Raw genomic sequence first — 19,345 nt, forward strand, 5'->3', positions numbered from 1 at the left:
CACTGGCCCACATTTAATTCTCATCCTAATACAGGTCTCATTCCTGAGCCAAACCCACCTGGTCAGTGTTTTTTGCAGTAGATCAGACATTCAACCTGCAAGTGAGCCTCTACAGGCTGCTCACAAATCCTGAAACATGGCCGTTGTTGCTTGTGCCATCGAGTATCTCAATGACATGCTGTCTGCTCCCAGAAGCCTTCTCACTTGATCCAGAATCAGACCCATCCCGTTCTGCACTCGGCTTTGCATCATAAGTGTTCCATCAATGTATTTTTAAAAGATCCACCTCTCATTGAATGCTCACCAGGTGCCATGCACTGTGTTAGGGGCTCCCAGTTTCATTCAGGAAAATTACTTCTTTCTCATCTATTTACCTTTGATATCCTTCTTTGGACATAGATCTTCAAGAAGGATTTGCTACTTGGAATTGAGATGTGTTCAGGTGCAAATCTTGGGTGACTGGGAAGCAGGCTTCCTTGTGTTGCCTTCCTAAGCTCTGAGAAGTTGAGGCCTTAGCTGTGCCCACAGATATGTAATCAAAGCAGCCGTTCTTAATATTTCAAGACAAATGGCAATCGCTGGTCACGGGCCTATAAAGAGGACACAATGCTAATGAAAACAGAGTGTGTATGTGGGAAATCACATCCCATCGAGGTGGAAATGAAGGGTGCATCACACAGCATGCAATGCCTGTTCATTGCTTGAAGGGACACTTACTGCTCCTTGCCAGTGGCTCAGCGTTGGTACATGCTGCTCTATGTGCGGGGATGGAATTAACACAGGTGACAAAAAGGGAGCCAGTTGCAAGCAGTTCTCCCCTTGTCATCAAGCGAGCTCTGGTGTTTACCGTATGGTTGGCTAGGTAGGCAGCGGACTGTGCTTCAGAAGTCACCAGAGGGCCCGGCGCCACGGCTCACTTGGTTAATCCTCCGTCTGAGGCACCGGCATCCCATATAGGTGCCGGGTTCTAGTCCCAGTTGCTCCTCTTCCAGTCCAGCTCTCTGCTGTAGCCCAGGAGGGTAGTGGAGGATGGCTCAAGGGTTTGGGCGCCTGCACCTGCGTGGGAGACCAGGAAGATGCACCTGACTCCTGGCTTCGGATTGGCATAGCTCTGGCTGTATCGGCCATTTTGGGGGTGAACAAATGGAAGGAAGACCCTTCTGTCTCTCTCTCTCTCTCTCTCTCTCTCACTGTGTAACTCTGTCAAAAAAAAAAAAAAAGTCACCAGAGTGAGAAAACATGAGCAAGAATCTGGCTATTCAAACTGGAAAGGGCTTTTAAAACACTTTTTCTTTTTCTTTTTTTTTTTTTTTTTTTAGTTACTAATTGGAAAGGCAGAGTGACAGAGAGAGGAAGAAACCTCTCTTCCTAAACCTCACTTCTTACATGGCTGAAACCACCTGGGCTGGGCCATGCTGAAGCCAGGAGCTTAGAACGCCATCCAAGTCTCCCAGGAGGAAGGCGGGGCCCGAGTCCTCAGGGCACCCTCTGCTGCTTTTTCAGGCGCATTGGCAGGGAGCTGAGTTGGAAGCAGAGCAGCTGGACTCAAGCCTGCACTCTGAAATGGGATACCAGTGTTGTGAACAATGACTTACCCCAGTGCCTCACAATGCTGACCCCATGACTACCATTGTTAAAATTTTATTTTATTTTTTGAATCAAACAGGTTACACCTGACCATCTGAAAACACGTATCAGGCAATAGTTCTTTTATTAAGTTAGCTGAGTAGGATAGGGAGGATCAAACTTTTCCAGGAGATTCTACAGCATGGTCTTCAAAATAAAGGATCTGAGAAGGATTGTGGGGAATACCTTCTAGATACTTAGTTACTTGTGCAACTGACTCACAAGGGCTTTCTGTAATTCACAAATGATTATATTAAAATTAAACTGGCTTAAAAAGAAATTGGGATGGATGGTCTGTGTGTTCAAACCATTAGCCTAAGAGCTATTGTGCAGTTTTACTCCATTTAAAGGCATGGCTTTGGCCAAGAATTGCCTCCACTAAATTTACAAAGTATTTTTAGTTTTCTGATTTATTGTTGACTTTTACCAATTGAGATAGAAAGTGTCCTGGAAGATGAAATCACTTTTTGTTGAATCTTGCTGTTATTAGGGAAAATTTTGGAAAAGGTATGTGCGTTACTATTTCTTACTGTGTTGAGTATGGAGGAATAAGCCAAAAAGACATATTTGCTGTCCTCTGAGATCTTGGAGTGTGAAAATATAGGAAAATCAAAAAGCAAACATAGCTTCAAAATCCATGGCCCTTGGAAAAGCACCTTCCATGTTTTGTGGTCATTTTTAGTTGTTCTGATTTAGAGGGATAATGTGATACTCCATAAAAGGGCTGTGCTGAGATCTCAGAATTATCTGTTGTCATCAATGCATTAAATAAGTATTCTAGGGAAATGTTTAGCCCTTTTCTGATAACCACTAACTTCTATAGACAACATATTTGTGTTTTTATCCTGGTCTAAATTCTAATTCTTGTGATATTTTTCTGCTTTAATATTTGTTTTCACATTTCATCATATGCTTCCTTTGTGCAAGTGACTAGAGAGAATTTGTGGAATAAAGGTAGATTAAGACAGCATTTAAATATGAATATGTACCTACTCTGTGCCAGGTACTGCAGGGAGCTGGGGGCTAACCAACAAACAAAACATGGACTTGCCCTCCAGCAGCTCCAAGTCTGATGGAGAAGTGTAAAACATTAGAAGTGCATTTTAAGATGAAACTCTGGGTGCTATTAGACTACCTACAATTGGAACATTACCCAGGTGACTTGAGCAATCAAAGGGATATCGAGAAAAGCTCCTATTTAGAAAAGATGCTCAAGTTCTGTGCTGAAGGTCAATGGGAATTAGCCAGGATAAAAAAAGGGTGGGAAGTGCAGTGGGTGTGGGTTGAGCTAGCAAGCTGAGACTGTAAGTAGACACCCATTCAGTGACCCCAAGACAAGTGAGAACTTGTGTTCGGGGAAAGGCAGGCAGTTCAATGTGGCTGGAGCACAGAGTTCAAGGGGTACTACCAGCCTCTCTGTTTATATTTGTTCCTTAAGGTTAGAAGGAGGACTTGGGGAGAAACAAGTTCATATGTGTTTCAGAAAGTGCCTTGTTCAGGTTTGGCAAGGTACATTAAAACGGCATGGAGCGGTGCTTAGAAGAATTTAATGATAATCCATTGTGAGGTGATGTTGAGTCCCACTAAGGTAATGACCGTTAGGACAAAGAGAAAAAGATGAATTAAAGAGCTACTAAAGTAGTGTAATCTACAAGATTTAGAAAGGAAATGATTGTGGGTGAGGCAGGAGGCTTGGCGGGACAACCAGGGCAGTGGGTAGATGTAAAGGCAGAGAGAAGGGAGAGAAGGCAGACATTTAATTCTAAGGACCTGGCACATGGTGGTTACCCAATGAGAGAGCTGTTGTCATTATAGCCTAAATCAGCCTGGTTAATCTTTGACTCCTCTAAGGAATGCTGCAGCATTCTTTAAGCAGACTTCGTTCAAACTGCAACTTTCCAGCCCGGAGACAATTTTCTTCATTTTCCTTGGCCTCAGTTTCCTCCTGTGATATCAACTGCACAGCATCAGTGAGAATTCTAGCTGAGGGATGTGAAGCGCTTTGAGTGCCAGCAGAACGAGTAGTAGGGTCTCAGCACATGCTAGCTTAGTAAATGAACACAGGTCGCCATTGTTGTTTCCTAGTCTTCAGGTGAAGGTGAGAGAGTCGCTCTACTTATCTTTGTATGTCCCGTAGATCTTCCAGCCTAGTACAGCATCTTACGCCTACTAGATGCTCCATAAATATTTACTAAATCCATGATATCTGTTTTTATTTCATCATCTTGTTTTTCTGCTTATCTGCCAAAGTCTGTTCACCTCCCTTAGAAAAGGTTCCTTTTTAAGGTTCTATACGTATATGGTTTATTATAACTTAAAAATGATTTTTCATCAGTCCTATTTTTCACTTACCAATGAGAGCCACACTTCACGATTTCTGACACTTTCCTGTGAAATGTCTCCTAGGCAACCCTGCCTCCACTCCTAATCCTCCACTAGAGTGTGCTTAAGAGGGTTCTTGGTTCTTGTCTGACTGGACTGGGGCAAGGATTACGCAGGCTGCTGAGCCTTTTCCTGAATTGTCCATGGGCTCTAGGACTTCCACCTGGAATGTCACATCCTTCAAGTCAGCAGACTAAGGACTCTGGCCAATAGTTTGAATTTAATCCTAGTAAACCATAACCACTGAAGAGGCATGTAATTTTATCTGAAATATTTGCATGTGAATAATATCACATCTCAGGCCAGCCTGGCAGTTAGCAACTCTGTGATAATAAAGAATTTGAGATACTTCTTGAGTTCATCATCTTTGCCTTCCTGTGTGTTTTACTTGAAGATTTAAAATCTGTTTTCTGTTTTTTCACATGTGACACTAGTATAGGCATCTGGTGACTTACACTGATAACGTTGGTCTTTTCCCATTTTACTCCTTTGTACTGATTATAAACAGTAGAAAGACATTTTAAAAACTGTAAAATACATCAAGTTGTAATAAAAGAAAAAAGTGACTTTTCTTCACTCCCTCTACTACCCAAGATTAACATAACATTTTAATATGTATAGTTTGACATATTTGTAGGTAAATACAGTCTGTATAAATTATCATATTTAAAATAGTTTTGTATCTTGCTTTTTCGTATGATATAATATGGACATTTTCCTACACCATTAAATGTTCATTAAAATTTAATCTTAATCGTTATATAGTATTCCACCTTTTATAAAACATTCTGATATTTTATTTTTGTTGCTCACCATAAAGGGAGTCTTTATGCATAAGTATTTTTTGTATATTTCAATATTTCCTTAAAACAGATTCCTAGCAGCAAAGAAACCTGTCTCAAGATTTATATTGCTAAACTTCTTTGCAGAAACATTGGGCAAACTTCAAGTTTTGCTGGCATTGTATGTAGGAGGGCCATTGTATCACCACACTCACTGTGATTTTGCTTACTTTTACAAATAGCCAATGAAGTGTCCAGATCTGTTCTCTCTCGCAAGTGAGGCTTTCTGTTGGATGCCCATGGTGTGACTGCTTCCACTGATGTCTAAGAACAGAGTTACCATTTCTGATGGAAAGCCTTTTTCCTGAAGTGTGAAACTAGATTTCTATTCATGAAATATCCCAAATAGGGGCCGATGCTGTGGCCCCGCCAGTCATGATGCCACCTGTGAAGCTGACGTCTCATGTAAGCTCCACTGATTGCACTTCTGGTCCAGCTCCCTCCTGGGAAGGCAGCAGAAGATGGCCCAAGTGCTCGGGCCCTTGCCTCCCCTGTGGGAGACCCAGATTGAGTTCCAGGCCCCTGACTCTGACCTAGCCCAACTCCAGCTATTGTGGCTATTTGGGGAGTGAACCAGCAGATGGGAGATCACTCTCTGTCTCTCTGTCTCTAACTCCACCTTTCAAATAAACAAAATAAAATTTAAAATAAAAGAAAAAAAAAAAGTCCCAAGTAGTTATTTAGTATTTCCTTTGCTAGTGTAAATTAAGTTCCATAAATGATATGTACATTTTAAAGTTTATTGGTTCATTTGTATTTATTTGAAAGAGAATAAAAGAGATCTTATGCCAACTAGTTCATTCCCCAAAGGCCTACAGCAGCTGAAGCTAGACTAGACTGAAGGCAGGAGCCAGGAACACCATTTGGGTCTCCCATGTGAGTGGTAGGGACTCAAGTATTTGAGCCATCCTCTGCTGCCTTCCAGGCTTATTGGAAGGTGGAGGTGTGACTCTGTCCAGGTCTGACAGATACACGTGTCCCAAGCAGCAGCTTAGCCTGCTGCACCACAACACCTAAGTGTTTCTTCACATTTAGCACTGTTCACATAAAACTGAAATCATGCGTCCTTCTCCGGCACCATGTTATCAGGCTTATCGGCAGGAGTAATTCCAGGTAAATACCTTAGTGATTTGGTATTTGGTCAGCAATTTGATTTCTGGACAGTTTTCCATTATCTTATAAGAAAAAGTGCACCATGCTTCTGGTTTAGTCAGTAGGCTCAAGAATTTTATGCATGTGGTATCTGCTCTCTTCAATTACAGATAACACTAAGAAGGGAAAATTTAACCAGACTTCATGTTTGTATATAGAAAAAAAAATAATTATTTGCAGAATATTATAATCCAGTGGGATCTGTGATATGGTTATACATGTTATGTGCCCAGTGGACTACAAACTTCAATAGAGAAAAGGTGGAAAGCTTTATTGGAATTTCAGAGTTACAGAAAATTATGCTTTATTAATTTTATAATAATACTTTTGGTTTGGGGGCTGGCATTGTAGCACAATAGTTTAAGCCATCACCTGCAATGCCAGCAAACCCATATAAGCATGGGTTCAAGTCCAGGCTCATCCACTTCTGATACAGCTCCCTGCTAATATGCCTGAGAAAGCAGCAGAAGATGGCCCAATTGCCTGGGCTCCTGCCACCTTTGTGGGAGACCTGCATGGAGTTCCAGGCTTCTGACTTCCTCCTGACCCAGTGCAGGCCATTGCAGCCATCCAGGAGAGTGAACCAGCAGGTGGAGATTTCTCTCTCTCTGCTTTTCTCTCTCTCTCTCTCTCTCTCTCTCTAATCCTGACTCTCTGCTTCTCTCTCTTTCTCTCCCTCTCTCTTTCTTTCCCTCTCTATAATCCTGACATTCAAAATAAATATTTTTAAAATGTCAAGTAAAAGATGTCATATCACATAAGAAAACAATTAAGAAAGTCCAACAATTAATTCTTTTGTTCTAAGAATCAGGATGTATTTAGAATTATGACTTATTTTGAAATGTTTTTACTCTTCTAATTTAAAATATTTATCAAGCCCTTTTAAAAATATTGCTCCCTATATATTTTGGTTATCTATTGCTTTTTTTTTTTTTTTTTTGACAGGCAGAGTTAGACAGTGAGAGAGAGAGAGAGAGAGAAAAGTCTTCCTTCCGTTGGTTCACCCCCCACAAATGGCTGCCATGGCCGGCACACTGCACCAATCCAAAACCAGGAGCCAGGTGCTTCCTCCTGGTCTCCCATGTGGGTGCAGGGCCCAAGCACTTGGGCCATCCTCCACTGCACTCCTGGGCCACAGCAGAGAGCTGGACTGGAAGAGGAGCAACCAGGACAGAATCTGGCGCCCCAACCGGGACTAGAACCCAGGGTGCCGGTGCCACAGGCAGAGGATTAGCCTAGTGAGCCGCGGCGCCGACCTGGTTATCTATTGCTTTGTAACAGATCACCTGTGTTAGTCTGTGCAGGCTAATACCACAGACTGGGTGACTCAAACAACAGACGCTTCTGTCTTACAGTTTTGAAGCTGTAAGTCCAAGGTCAAAGCCCTGGCAGATTTGACGACTGCTGAGGGCCCACTTCCTGGATGGTACATGGCTGTCTGTATTCTCACTTTGTCTTCTTGTAGTGGAAGGAGTAAGGGAGTTCTCTGGGGTCTCTTTCATGAGGGGACCAATCTCTTGCAATCTTACAGCCACTTCTGGAAGGCCCCTCCTCCTAATACCATCACGGGGGATTAGGATTTCAATGTATGAATTTGGGAGCAACATAAGCATTCAGTCTCCAGTGCCTCCTCTAAACCAGAGATTTCAAGCAACCGCTATTTAATCGTCTCCTACAGTTCAGTGAGTTAGCCAGTTTCTGCTGGGTTGGCCTTTATCTGGGTCTTTTGGAATATTGGCTGGATTAGAACATCCAGGATGACTCACTCACTTGTCTGGTGTCTTCACAGGGTCAGATAGAAGGCTGAGCTCTGTGAAGATCCTGGGCTGGCTCCTCCCTCTGTCTCTCTCTTTGTCTCTCTCCATTTAGGCTCAAGGTGTGTGTGTGTGTGTGTGTGTGTGTGTGTGTGTATGTGTCATTTTAAATTCTCTCCACCACAGCTCAGGGTTCCCCAAATCACAAAAGCTGTTATAAAGATTTAGGTTCCAAACTGGTGCTACCTGACTTCTGCCATGTTCTTTGGGTTGAAGTGAGTGACAGGCCACTCTATCAGCAGGAAGGGGGCTACGCAGGCTGTGAATTTGGGAGAGAGTGTTTACTGGGGCCATCCATGGAGACTAACACACTATTAAGCACGTTCATTTAAAAAGGCATTTTCAGATCCAGTTATCCATGGATAACGAGGGCCTCCTGCAGATGTAACCACTTTGGTGGGTCATTTCCAAAGCCTAATGAGTTCTGATGTCAATCGCAACAGTCAATCTCCTTCTAACAATCACTTGCCCAAATGAAGGAACTCATTTATAAGCAAATTAGAGCTTCAGTTTGGTTCATGAACTTCAGACCCCTATTGTTACCTTTTTTTTTTTTTTTTCAAAAAGAGCAGGTTTGGGTTCATTTGCCTTAGGATACTAAGCAAATATTTGGAAAATAATGCCAAGTTTGGTTTATAGTAATTCTAAACATTTGTATGGTCATTTATAATTTAAGAAGAGCTGATAGGTATTGTCTTATTTGCTTTCCATTTCAAATCTCCTGCAGTCGGTGGGGCAGGTAATAATACTTCAGTTTTCTGGTTAGGAAACTGACTCAATAGATACTTTAAAATTTTCTACGATCATACATGTAGGAAGCATGGGAGCCAAGACACCAGATTCCATGTTCTTTCAAACCATCCATCCCTCCTGAGGGTCTCCCTTAAATTTTAAAAGAAGGGAAACAAATTCACCCTTTCACACATTCATTCATGTATATGTATAAGTATATGTATATGTGTATGTATATGTGTATCTGAACGTGGATATGAAACACACATTTTAAACCCTATTTTTAAAGAACAGCCTTCACTGATAGTTGATGATCTATATGGAAGGCCAAAAATACCCGTTTCAAGTTCAAGGATATCATGGAAGCAGGTCTGTCAATGGGGAGGTTATCTGGTCCAAACTCTCCATTTCATAGAGAGGAAGAATCTCAGAGACACGGCTGTTTGTATGACTTTGGACAACAGGAGCCAAGAACCTTGGACTCAGAATCCAATTGTTCTTTTGTTGCTGTTGTTCTTTGAAGATTTATTTTGTTTATTTGAAAGACAACAGTGAAAGAGAGAGAAAGAGATCTTCCATCTGCTGGTTTACTCCCCAAATGGTTACAATGGACAGGGCTGGACCAGACTAAACCCAGGAGCCTACAACTCCATCCAGGTCTCTCACATGGGTGGCAGGGACCCAATAACTTAAGCCATCTTCTTCTGCCTTTCTGTGCATGTTAGCAGGAAGCTATACCAGCCAGGACTCAAACTGGCGCTCTGGTATGAGATGCCAGCACTGCAGGCAGCAGCTTAAACTGTTGTGCAGCAACGCTGGCCCCATGAACTCATTGTTCTTCCAACTAGATCTGGTCATCTCAAGAGCAATCTCCTACGTGCAGTCATGTGAGAATGATGAATATTTTGCATGCTGAAAACATGAAGTTGTATTGGGCAAAAATTAAAAGTAACACAAGTTTTGGGGCCAATGTTGTGGCATAGATGATATCTTTACAATGTTGCGACACTGGCACCCCGTATGGGTGCCAGTTCATGTCCCATCTGCTCCATTTCCAATCCAGCTCTCTGCTAATGGCCTGGAAAAAGCATTGAGGATGGCTCAGGTGTTTGGGCCCCTCAACCCATGTGGGAGACCTGGATGAAGCTCCTGGCACCTGACTTTGGCTTGGCCCTGCCCTGGCTGTTGTGGCTCTGGGGAGTGAACCAGAAGATGGAAGATATCTGTCTCTCCCTCTTTCTCTGTAACTCTGACTTTCAAACGAATACATGAAATCTTCAAAAAATGGTAACACAAATGTTAAGCTCCTTAAATGATGACAATTTGAAAGGACCAGGTTTACAATTTGCTGAAAATATTACTATCTCTAGGACACAACCTATTGCTAGGAACCCATCTTTTTAAAGGCTGGGAACTAACTTCAATGTGAAGAGTTCTTTGTGAAGAAAAAGAAGTCATGAGTGTTGTATCCAGTTTTACTCTTAGGACTATCTGAGCTATGTTAGAGTGAACTCAAAAGATTTATATCCAGCATTCTCAGTTATTCAGTGTGGAAATTTCTTCTGAGAATGAGAAGGGCTAAGATGAGATCTGTTTTTCCAATTAAGAAAAACATAAAGGTAAATTATTCATACAGTGTTTTGGCAGTAATATTGCACTTGTCCCAACTCTAGGATATTACTATAAGTAGAGAGTAATGTTGAATTTTTATCTGAGTGGAAATATTATTTTCTTTCTCTCTCTCCACTCCCTTTCCACTACCTCTCTTCCTCCCAGTTATTGTTTCTGTTTTTCTTTTTAAACCAGACTGTGTTTTCAGTCACTTGACTAAACAAGAAGCCAGGGCTGAACATTAAGCACAGCAGTTAAGATTCTGCCTGGAATGCCCACATCCCATGTTGGAGTGCGTGGGTTTGAGTCCCAGCTCCACTCTCCATTCCAGCATCCTCCTGATGTATACCTGGGAAGCAGCAGGTGATGGCTCAAGAGATAGCTCAAGTGTTGAGTCCTTCTCAAACACATGGGAGACCCAGACTGAATTCTGCACTCCTGGCTTCCACCTGGCTCAGCCCTGGCTGTTGTGGGCATTTGGGGAGTGAGCCAGTAGTTGGAAGACAAATTCATTCATTCTCTCTCTCTCTCTCTCTCTCTCTCTCCCCACCCCCTCCTCTTTCTGTCTATGTCTGTCTGTATCTCTCTCTCTCTCTCTCTCTCTCTCTCTGCCTTTCAAATAAAAATAAATATATAAACTTTAAAACAAGGGGCCAGCATTGTGGCATAATAGGTTAAGTCACAGCTTGCAGTGCCAGCATCCCATATGGGTGCTGGTTTGAGTCCCAGCTGTTCCACTTCCAATCCAGATCCCTGCTAATGTGCCTGGGAAAACAGCTGAAGATGGTCTAAGTGCTTGGGCCCCTGCCACCCATGGTGGGAGACCCAGAAGAAGCTCCTGGCTCCTCGATTGAGCCCAGCCCAGCCCAGCCCTTGCCATTGCAGCCATTTGGGGAGTGAACCAGGAAATGGAAGATTCTCTCTCTCTCTCTCTCTCTCTCTCCCTCTCTCTCTCTCTGTCTGTCTCTGTGCCTCTGCCTCTCTTAACTCTGCCTTTCAAATAAATAAAAGACGTCTTTTTGAAAAAAATATTCAAGAAGCCACTAGCACTAGTTACCAAGTATGTAAAGTATCTGGCTTGAAGGGTAACTGGATGGCCCATGTTGGACTGAACTGAAGAGTCAGTTATGCCATTAGCTGGACCCCTTCAATCGCTCAGCCTGATGTGTTTACAGGCTTTGATAACTACTTGAATGAATTGACCCATCAGTCTGGAAGAGGTGCTGTTCACATCAAGGGCTGCAGAACAGGAAGAGCCTGAGCTGACCCAGAGAAAGGGATCTCTTCCACGTGGACATTTTCTCCAGATATGTCACTTCTGGTACATTCTGCCAGCCTTCATACTGGTTGTTTGGAAATGTCCTCAGATGGTATCTCCTTTTCTTCATCAAATATTGGGGGAAGGGAGAAGTGAAAAACCACCATATTCCTCTGAGTATAAAGTACAAGCTACTCACTGGTGTCTCAGGGCAGTTTTGTTTTATTTATGTCACCGTTTGAAGAACTCGCTAGGTCCCATTATTGCTCTGTGTCCTGAAGTTGCTAAATTTCTTTATCTTTATTCAGACATGGCTATTGATTTTTTGACAGTGTTTAATATTAAAAGTTATAAATCGACGTGGTAAAAATGTGTCTACCATAAATATCTAGGAAAGTGGAGAGATGGTGGCTGTGTACCAGGAGGGACTCCCAGTGTCACTGTTGTATGGTGACCAGACCCATGCTAGGGGCGAGAGGACAGGCCACACGTTTGAACCTTCATTCACCTGGTGGAAGAATTCAAACAAGCTCTAAGAAATATTATGCCATGTTAAAAATAGTTTTGTCACAAATCAAATGGCAGATTTATGTGCAGTGTTATATGTTGCACTGTGTGATGTAACACATAAAAAAGTGCTGATATATCTGGGCCGCTTATTTGGAGGATACTTTTATAGTACGAGCAAGTCAGCAAGTCCAGCCAGAAGGTTCCATCTGCTCTACCTCTCACTGCTTCTGCATTCTTGCCGTGTCCGCTGATGTCATCTCAGACCAACCACCGCCTGATTTTGTTCGAGATTGTAGCAAGAGCCGAGCCGCTCTGCGGCTGCCAGGCTGTTCAGCTCATATCTTCTTTTGCACAAAACCCTAAAATGCCTTCCCATTTTTTTTTATCAGTTAGGGTTTGTTGAAGGACACAAATTCCACTATGAGTGAAGTGGAATAAGGGCTTTATGATAAGGATTAGACTTTTCACAGCTGTGGGAGAAATTGGGGAAGTGAACTGAAAATCAGTTCACTAAAAGTCAGTTTGCCAATCTGACCATTGCATTCAATGTTGCAAGACATTGCAAGACTAGTAATAACTGTAACTAGGTCTGGGGCCAGGTGTGGCAGAGGTAAAGGCAGGGGTCAGGGTTGAAGAAGGGCATTAGTCTATGAAGTAAGGACAGCTCATTGCACTGGTGAGAAACACCACTCATTCATGTGTAAAATGTCTAGGATTCTGCAAGTCCTGCCCTTTGAACTGTGAGATGCCTTTGAAAATGATACCCAAATGAAAATTGTCTCCAAACCCTTCTCCTCACAAAATCTTCCATATTTAAACACATTTTCTAGATATTTTTGAAACTTAATTCATTTATACATTTTAAAAAATAGAGCAGGATTTTAGCATACTGGTGAAGACACTCATGTCCCCTATCAGAATATCTGAGTTTGGTTCTCTGCCTTGGCTTCTGATTTCATTTTCCTGCCAGTGTAGCCCCTGGGAGGCAGCAAGTGATGGCTCAAGCAGTTGGGTTCCTAACACCTGCATGGGAGACCTGAATTGAGCTCTTGACTGCCAGCCCAGACCTGGCCATCGCCAGCATACTGGGGTAGTGAGCCAGCAGGTGGGAGCGCGCTCTTTCTCTTTCCCTGTGTGTGTGTGTGTGTGTGCATGCGCGCCTCTTAAATAAAATTTAAGATAGAAAAATAGACAAATCCTCCTTATTCTATTCCAGCTGTGCCATGGCACTCTTCTCTGATTTCGTGTGTTTGTTTTGCCTTTAAAGCCTTGTGTTCATTTTGTATTCTAGACCCATCGGGATTAGAAGAGGTTTTCCTTTGGCCAGACCGTGGTAGTGATTGCAGGCTCTCTGCTGGCTCTCAGACTGTTTGAATTTCACATTAAAGCAGAGCAGAGGATCCAGCAAGCACATCGGTAGCCCCAGCTCCCTTTCCCACTAGCTTCTGTGCAGGTCTGAGCAATGCTGAAGCTTCCAATGGCCGTGGGAAAGCCCTGAAGCCTATTATTTTGTTGGTGGGCACCCCTGTCTGCACAGCTGTGCCCTGCCACTGTCACTGTTCTTTACTTCCTTCCTTGTTCTGTGACCTCTCATTGCTCCAGGGAGAGACTACAAATGGCCCCTGGCCTGTGTGTTGAGAAGAGAGCAACTTTCATGTTCAACGCAGGCCAAAAGGGATTCCCTAGCGAGGGAACCGTGAATGCCAGACACATACTTCACCCCACTCAAAGACATATTCCAGCTTAGAGCAGTGTTGGCTACAATGTGTTCTCTAATCTTTTCTTATCCTTTGAGTGTGAGTTACATCGTGTGTGATCATAGGAAGCGCTAACCAGCTCGCCTGAGAGCTCTGGAGGGATTTCCCAGAAGGGATGACATTTCTTAAGTGATGTTTCTTTTTTTTTTTTTTTTTAACAAAGACTCACAGCTTGTGAGCTCGAAACATACCAACATTGCTCTTTCAAACAGACATCAATTAAATATGCAGTTCGGTACTTTGGTAGTAAAAGTGATAGTGCTTTAGCAGCACATCCCTCTTTGTGCCTCTCTGTGACTCTCTGGGGCACGTCTGTAAGATCATCAGCCGGCAGGAAGAAAGAGCAAACGAACCCATATGGAAGGTTGAATCCATCATGAGTGGTGCAGTGATTTCGTCAACTGAGGCAATAAACTGCTCTCCTTGCTCTCAGTAACGAGGAGTCAGGCCCTGAGCAGTGAGGCCCCGGCCACCATCAGTGGTGCTCATGGCTCTGGACTGTGACTGGCAGCAGTGTGTGACTGATCAGGGTCCATCCCTCTTTCTGACGGCCATGCCGGCAGCTGCCTGGCTGTTGGAAGTTTGGCTGGCAGTAGAGCAGTAGCCAACAAAAGTGAACGGTGTTGTTAGCTGCAAGACCCAAAGTTCTTTGTCAGAAAGTTAAAGCCACCATCTGTGTATCGTGGGCCCATGTAGCCCAAATACCTGCACTCAGGATGGTTGCAGAGACTGGACATGAGTCAGCCTGTACCTCTGTAGCCCCTTTCCTCTCACCTCTGACTTTAGTTTCACCCCTCCCTATGTGTGTGCTGTACCCATGGCAAGTTTTCCAATCACTCCCTCAAGGCATTGCCCCTCTAATCAACCACTTCCTCTACAAAAAAAAAAAAAAAAAAAAAAAAAAAAAAAAATCAGCCTAAGAAATACATAATAGTTCTCAGAACTCGCATAACAAAGCTACTATTTGCCAAATATCATCTATGCGCCAAACATGTGCATAGGTATTTTTTTCCTCTGTAGTATCTCATTTAATTAAATTACTTGTAAAAGATTTATTTATTTGAAATTGATTATTTATTATAAAGAGGAAAGACAGAGTCAAAGAGATCTTCTATCCACTGGTTCATTCCACAGAAGAGCCAGGCTGAAGTCAGAAGCCAGGAGCCAAGAGCGTCATCTGGATCTCCCAGGTGGGTGGCAAGGGCTCAAGCACTTGGGCCATCCTCTGCTGCTTTCCCAGCCCATTAGCTGGGAGCTGGAATGGGAATGGAGCAGCCGGGACTCGAAGCGGCACCCATGGGAGATGCTGACATCACACACAGTGGTTTTACCCGCTACACCACAATGCCAGCCTCTTTAATTCTTAGGACAGCCTAGGAAACATGCATGGTTATTCTACTACATAGATGAGAAAGCTGATGGTCAGATGGTTGGGGAAGGCCTTCCAAGGAAGTGGAGAGAAACAATGATCTCACAATGTCTTGTGCAGCGGCGATTTGAGGGCGCTGGAGGACGGTGTCCTATGCTCAGCCCCCCTCTGAAATGGTCTGCTCTCTGCTCCATGTGGCACTCTCCCCTGACTGTGGTTTTCCTGTAGGTATCCATCTTCACCACTCGCAGCAGTGCCTTTTTCTCTACAAGCCACATCCCTTCATTGAGGAAATGTGCTTTTAAATGAAATCACTGGAACTGGGGTTCTTGCTGTCACGGTTAGAAACAGTGAATACTTGATTTGTGTTACAGATGAAGGTATACAGAGGATAAAGATGGCTTTGCTCTTTTTAGAGACAGCAGATTTCAAGTTCAATAAATCATTGTCACTTTCATTATTCCTAAGAATTTTTGCTTTTAAGCGCTTTTGACTCTGTGCCCTAGACAACAAAATACATCTAGAGTGGAAAGGGTAGGTTTTTTTGTTTGTTTTTGCATTATTGCTCCCCCTGGGCTTTTTTTTTTCTTAGAAACCAAGGTATACCACCCAAGGTGCTTTTTGGGGCATAATGTGTATAATCAAATCAATTATATCAGAGAGGGCCAGGGCTGTGGGTAGTAGGTTAAGTCTCTGCCTGAGGCACCGGCATTCAATACGCTCAAGTTCCAGTCCGGGCTGCTCCACTTCTGTTCCAGCTCTCTGCTGTGGCCTAGGAAAGCAATGGAAGACGGCCCAAGTGCTTGGGCTACTCCATCTGCTTGGGAGACCAGGAAGAAGCTCTTGGCTCCTGACTTCGGATCAGCCCAACTCCGGCTGTTGTGGCCATTATGGAGTGAACCAGTGGAAGGAGGACCTCTCTCTCTCTCTCTCTCTCTCTCTCTCTCTTTCTGCCTGTAACTCTACTTCTCAAATAAGTAAACAAAATCTTAAAAAAAAAATACTTCAGAGATGTATTTCACTTTCTTTAGAGCTCCAGTGTCTGGCATTTGGTGGACTTTAAACAGAAGTTGCTCACTTAGTGCATGAATAGTGAAATAATCAGTAGTCTTAGTGTATTTAATTTAGCTAAAAATGACAAATGAAATTGTATTGGCATATGGCTAGGTTTTTTTTTAGGTCTGCTTATTTATTGATCAATATAGTAGTATACATAAAAATGCCCTTAAGCTGAAAAATAAATTGTAGTTGATATAGTAGTGAAGAGTGTGGATCATGCAGCCATACTGCTGGGTGTCCAAATCCTAGCGCCACTGCTCACTGTGTGACTTCAGCAAGTTACTTAACCTCTCTGAGTTTGTTTCCTCTTTCTTTGTAATCTTGTGAGCTTGCCAAACACACATATTTATTATTCTTCTTTTTTTTTTTACCTAGAAACCTTTTATTTAAGGTATTCAAATGTAGGAACATAGTGATTCCCCCCCCCCCCAATATGGCTAGTTTTGATGTAAGTTATTGACTATGAAACTTTGTTTAGAGAGAAAATTATTGTTGAATTATCCAAGAAAGCATAGCTGTAACCGGAAGGGGCAGGGAACATTTACCACCAGGCATGTCACTTGGAGCTGTGGTGAGGAGAGACTGCCTCTGGCAGGATGGTGAGCGAGGTCATGTCTCCACCTTCACCGAGTTACTTTCTCACACAGGGATACGTCCACAGCCTCCCTCCTCCCGAGTATAGACAGAATTTATGTGTGTGCTGAATCTTCTGACTATAGAAGTGGGAGTTTCACCTGGCAGCAGAGATGGCCTGTCCCACTGTGGGTGCCTGAGTTTGAAGCCCCGCTCTGGCTCTGGCCTCCAGCTTCCTGCTAAGGGAGACCCTGGGAGACAATGATTGAGTTCCTGCCATCCTGGTGGGAGATCTGGATTAAGTTCTCACTCCCAGCGTTGGCCCAGCCCAGACTCGGCCAGTGTAGGCATTTGGGAAGTGAGGCAGCAAATCGGAGTCTCTCTTTCTCTGTCTCTCTCTTGCTCTCACATAAATGAACAGAATTAAAGTGTTTTTTTTTTCTTCTGGTTATAGTTTTCTTTTTCCCAGGAAACTCTCTTTTTCTTTTCAGAGTATCTCCTGGTGGTGCTCTCAGGAATGTCCTCCTTAAGTGGGAAAGCCCAAACAGTCCTGGGCCTTGTTGAGCCGAGCCAGCTGGGCCGCACCCTGACCCACGAACATCTGACCATGACCTTTGACTGCGCTTACTACCCGCCTCCGACATGCCATGAGGCTACCTCTAAGGAACCTATCATGATGAAAAACCTGTTCTGGATTCAGAAAAACCCTTATTCTCATAAGGAGAACCTGCAGTTGAAGGAGGAGACAGCGGCTGTGAGGGAAGAGCTACTGCATTTTAAAGCCCAGGGTGGAGGGGCCGTGGTGGAGAATACAACCTGCGGCATCGGCCGGGACGTGCGGACACTCCAGCAGCTTGCGGCGGAAACTGGCGTCCACATCATCGCTGGAGCCGGGTTTTACATAGACGCCACTCACTCCCCAGAGACCAGAGCCATGTCGGTGGAGCAGGTAAAAAGCCCTGCTACACTCTAACAGTGCGTGTGGATAATTGCAGCAACCAGAAATTCAGTTATGCCATTGACTCCCAGGTAGCTGGACTGCAACAGGAATTCGTTCAGAAATTTACTAGCTAAGATATCTGCCGGTTGGGACCCGAATTAGCAGCATTTCAGTTCATCAAGAAAGGAGTGTTGAGGAAGAGGGTCTTAAGGCCCTGGCCGTTGAAAAGCCCAGTGTGTTCATACCTAGATTGGCATATAGGGATCAGGGCTCAGCAGTGGTGCCACAGTCTGTTTTCCAGCATAAGCTGTGGTCATACAACCTCAATTTCCTATCCCCTCCCCCTGGATTTTATAATAACCAGCAATAAAAATTCACTGTAGGGTGAAACTTGGCAGGCAGAGGCTTGGCACATTTGCAAATCTGTTTTCTTTTTGCAAAACAAGAGAGATGGAAGAAAATTCATTCCCCGTTTTTTTTTGTCAAAATGTGATCTTCAGCAGGAATGGGCAGAACAAAGTGAATCTTGCAGGGACACAAAGAAAGAATAAGAGGTAAAGCTTTTTTACACAGGCAAGATCTGTCTTTCTAAACACATACGCATATGTCTATACCTGTTTGCTGAGACTTGTGGATATTCATACCTGTCTTCCATTGCCTGTTTGACAGACTTAAAATGTCACCCGCAGTCTTTGCAAAGGATCAGTTAATCCTTAAAATACTTTGTATTTCCAAAACTTATCTACATTATTTTCTAAGCAAGGCTTTATTTTTAAAATATATTTATGCTATTTGAAGACTAACACTGAAAACTGGGATTATACATTCGCCCAACTACTTTAGGCAGTAAATATACATGTGAACCCAAATGTGTAATTTTAGTATTATGTGCTGTGAAATTTCTATGTTGTACAGGATAGAGGACTGAATAAATAAGAGACATGAAGAATTACTTGATTCAGTGGCACCACTGTCTGTATTTTAGATGCTGCTCCTCAGGTTAAATCATAGGTCTTTTTATTTTCTCCTCAATCTGAATGCATTCTCATTAAATCACCCTACAGCTTCCTAAAGTGTGAATTTATTGTTAATAACCACAGTAAGGTATTGTAGAATCTTAGATTTATAATGCCTTCTTAAATTGGCAATTCGGCCAACAAAATGCCTTTGTCATTGGCCATTGAACAGTGAATGAATGTTGACTACATTTTTAAAAAATGTGTGACTAAATAACTTCATTCATACAGTGTGGTGAATCTATTTTGATAAATTTCACAATCCAAAAACTATGTTCATTCTTACGCTTCCTTAGCTTACTGATGTCCTTATTAATGAAATTCTCCATGGAGCTGATGGAACCGATATCAAGTGTGGTGTCATTGGAGAAATTGGTTGCTCCTGGCCTTTGACTGAGAGTGAGAAGAAGGTCCTTCAGGCAACAGCTCATGCCCAGTCTCAGCTTGGCTGTCCTGTTATTATCCATCCTGGGAGGAATCCACGTGCACCGTTTCAGATTATTCGAGTCTTACAAGAAGCAGGTGCAGACATTTCCAAATCAGTTATGTCACACCTTGATAGGTAAGCAAGCTACCGTGTCATTAGTGCATGCGTTAAATTCAAATATCATCATTGATCAGATCAATGAAATACAAACCATGTAGAGAAAACCACTAAAGACAGTACTCATACATGTTTACCATTAACATTAATAAAAGTCATT

At 43.1% G+C, this 19,345-nt stretch overlaps 1 protein-coding gene across 2 annotated transcripts in view; it reads left to right on the plus strand.

The window, feature by feature from the left end:
• The window catches only part of PTER (phosphotriesterase related), a 77,259-nt gene that overhangs the window by 24,826 nt on the left and 33,088 nt on the right, over positions 1–19,345 (plus strand). For both annotated transcript variants that reach the window (XM_008268303.5, XM_008268304.5), the window contains exons 2-3: positions 17,177–17,634; positions 18,938–19,203. In XM_008268303.5, the coding sequence (XP_008266525.1) occupies positions 17,203–17,634; positions 18,938–19,203 (698 nt within the window). In that variant the 5' untranslated portion in view covers positions 17,177–17,202. The remainder of the gene's footprint in view (positions 1–17,176; positions 17,635–18,937; positions 19,204–19,345) is intronic.

This window comes from Oryctolagus cuniculus, chromosome 13 (assembly GCF_051225735.1).
Source record: "Oryctolagus cuniculus isolate XC-2025 breed Fujian yellow rabbit chromosome 13, ASM5122573v1, whole genome shotgun sequence".
Taxonomy (NCBI): domain Eukaryota; kingdom Metazoa; phylum Chordata; class Mammalia; order Lagomorpha; family Leporidae; genus Oryctolagus; species Oryctolagus cuniculus.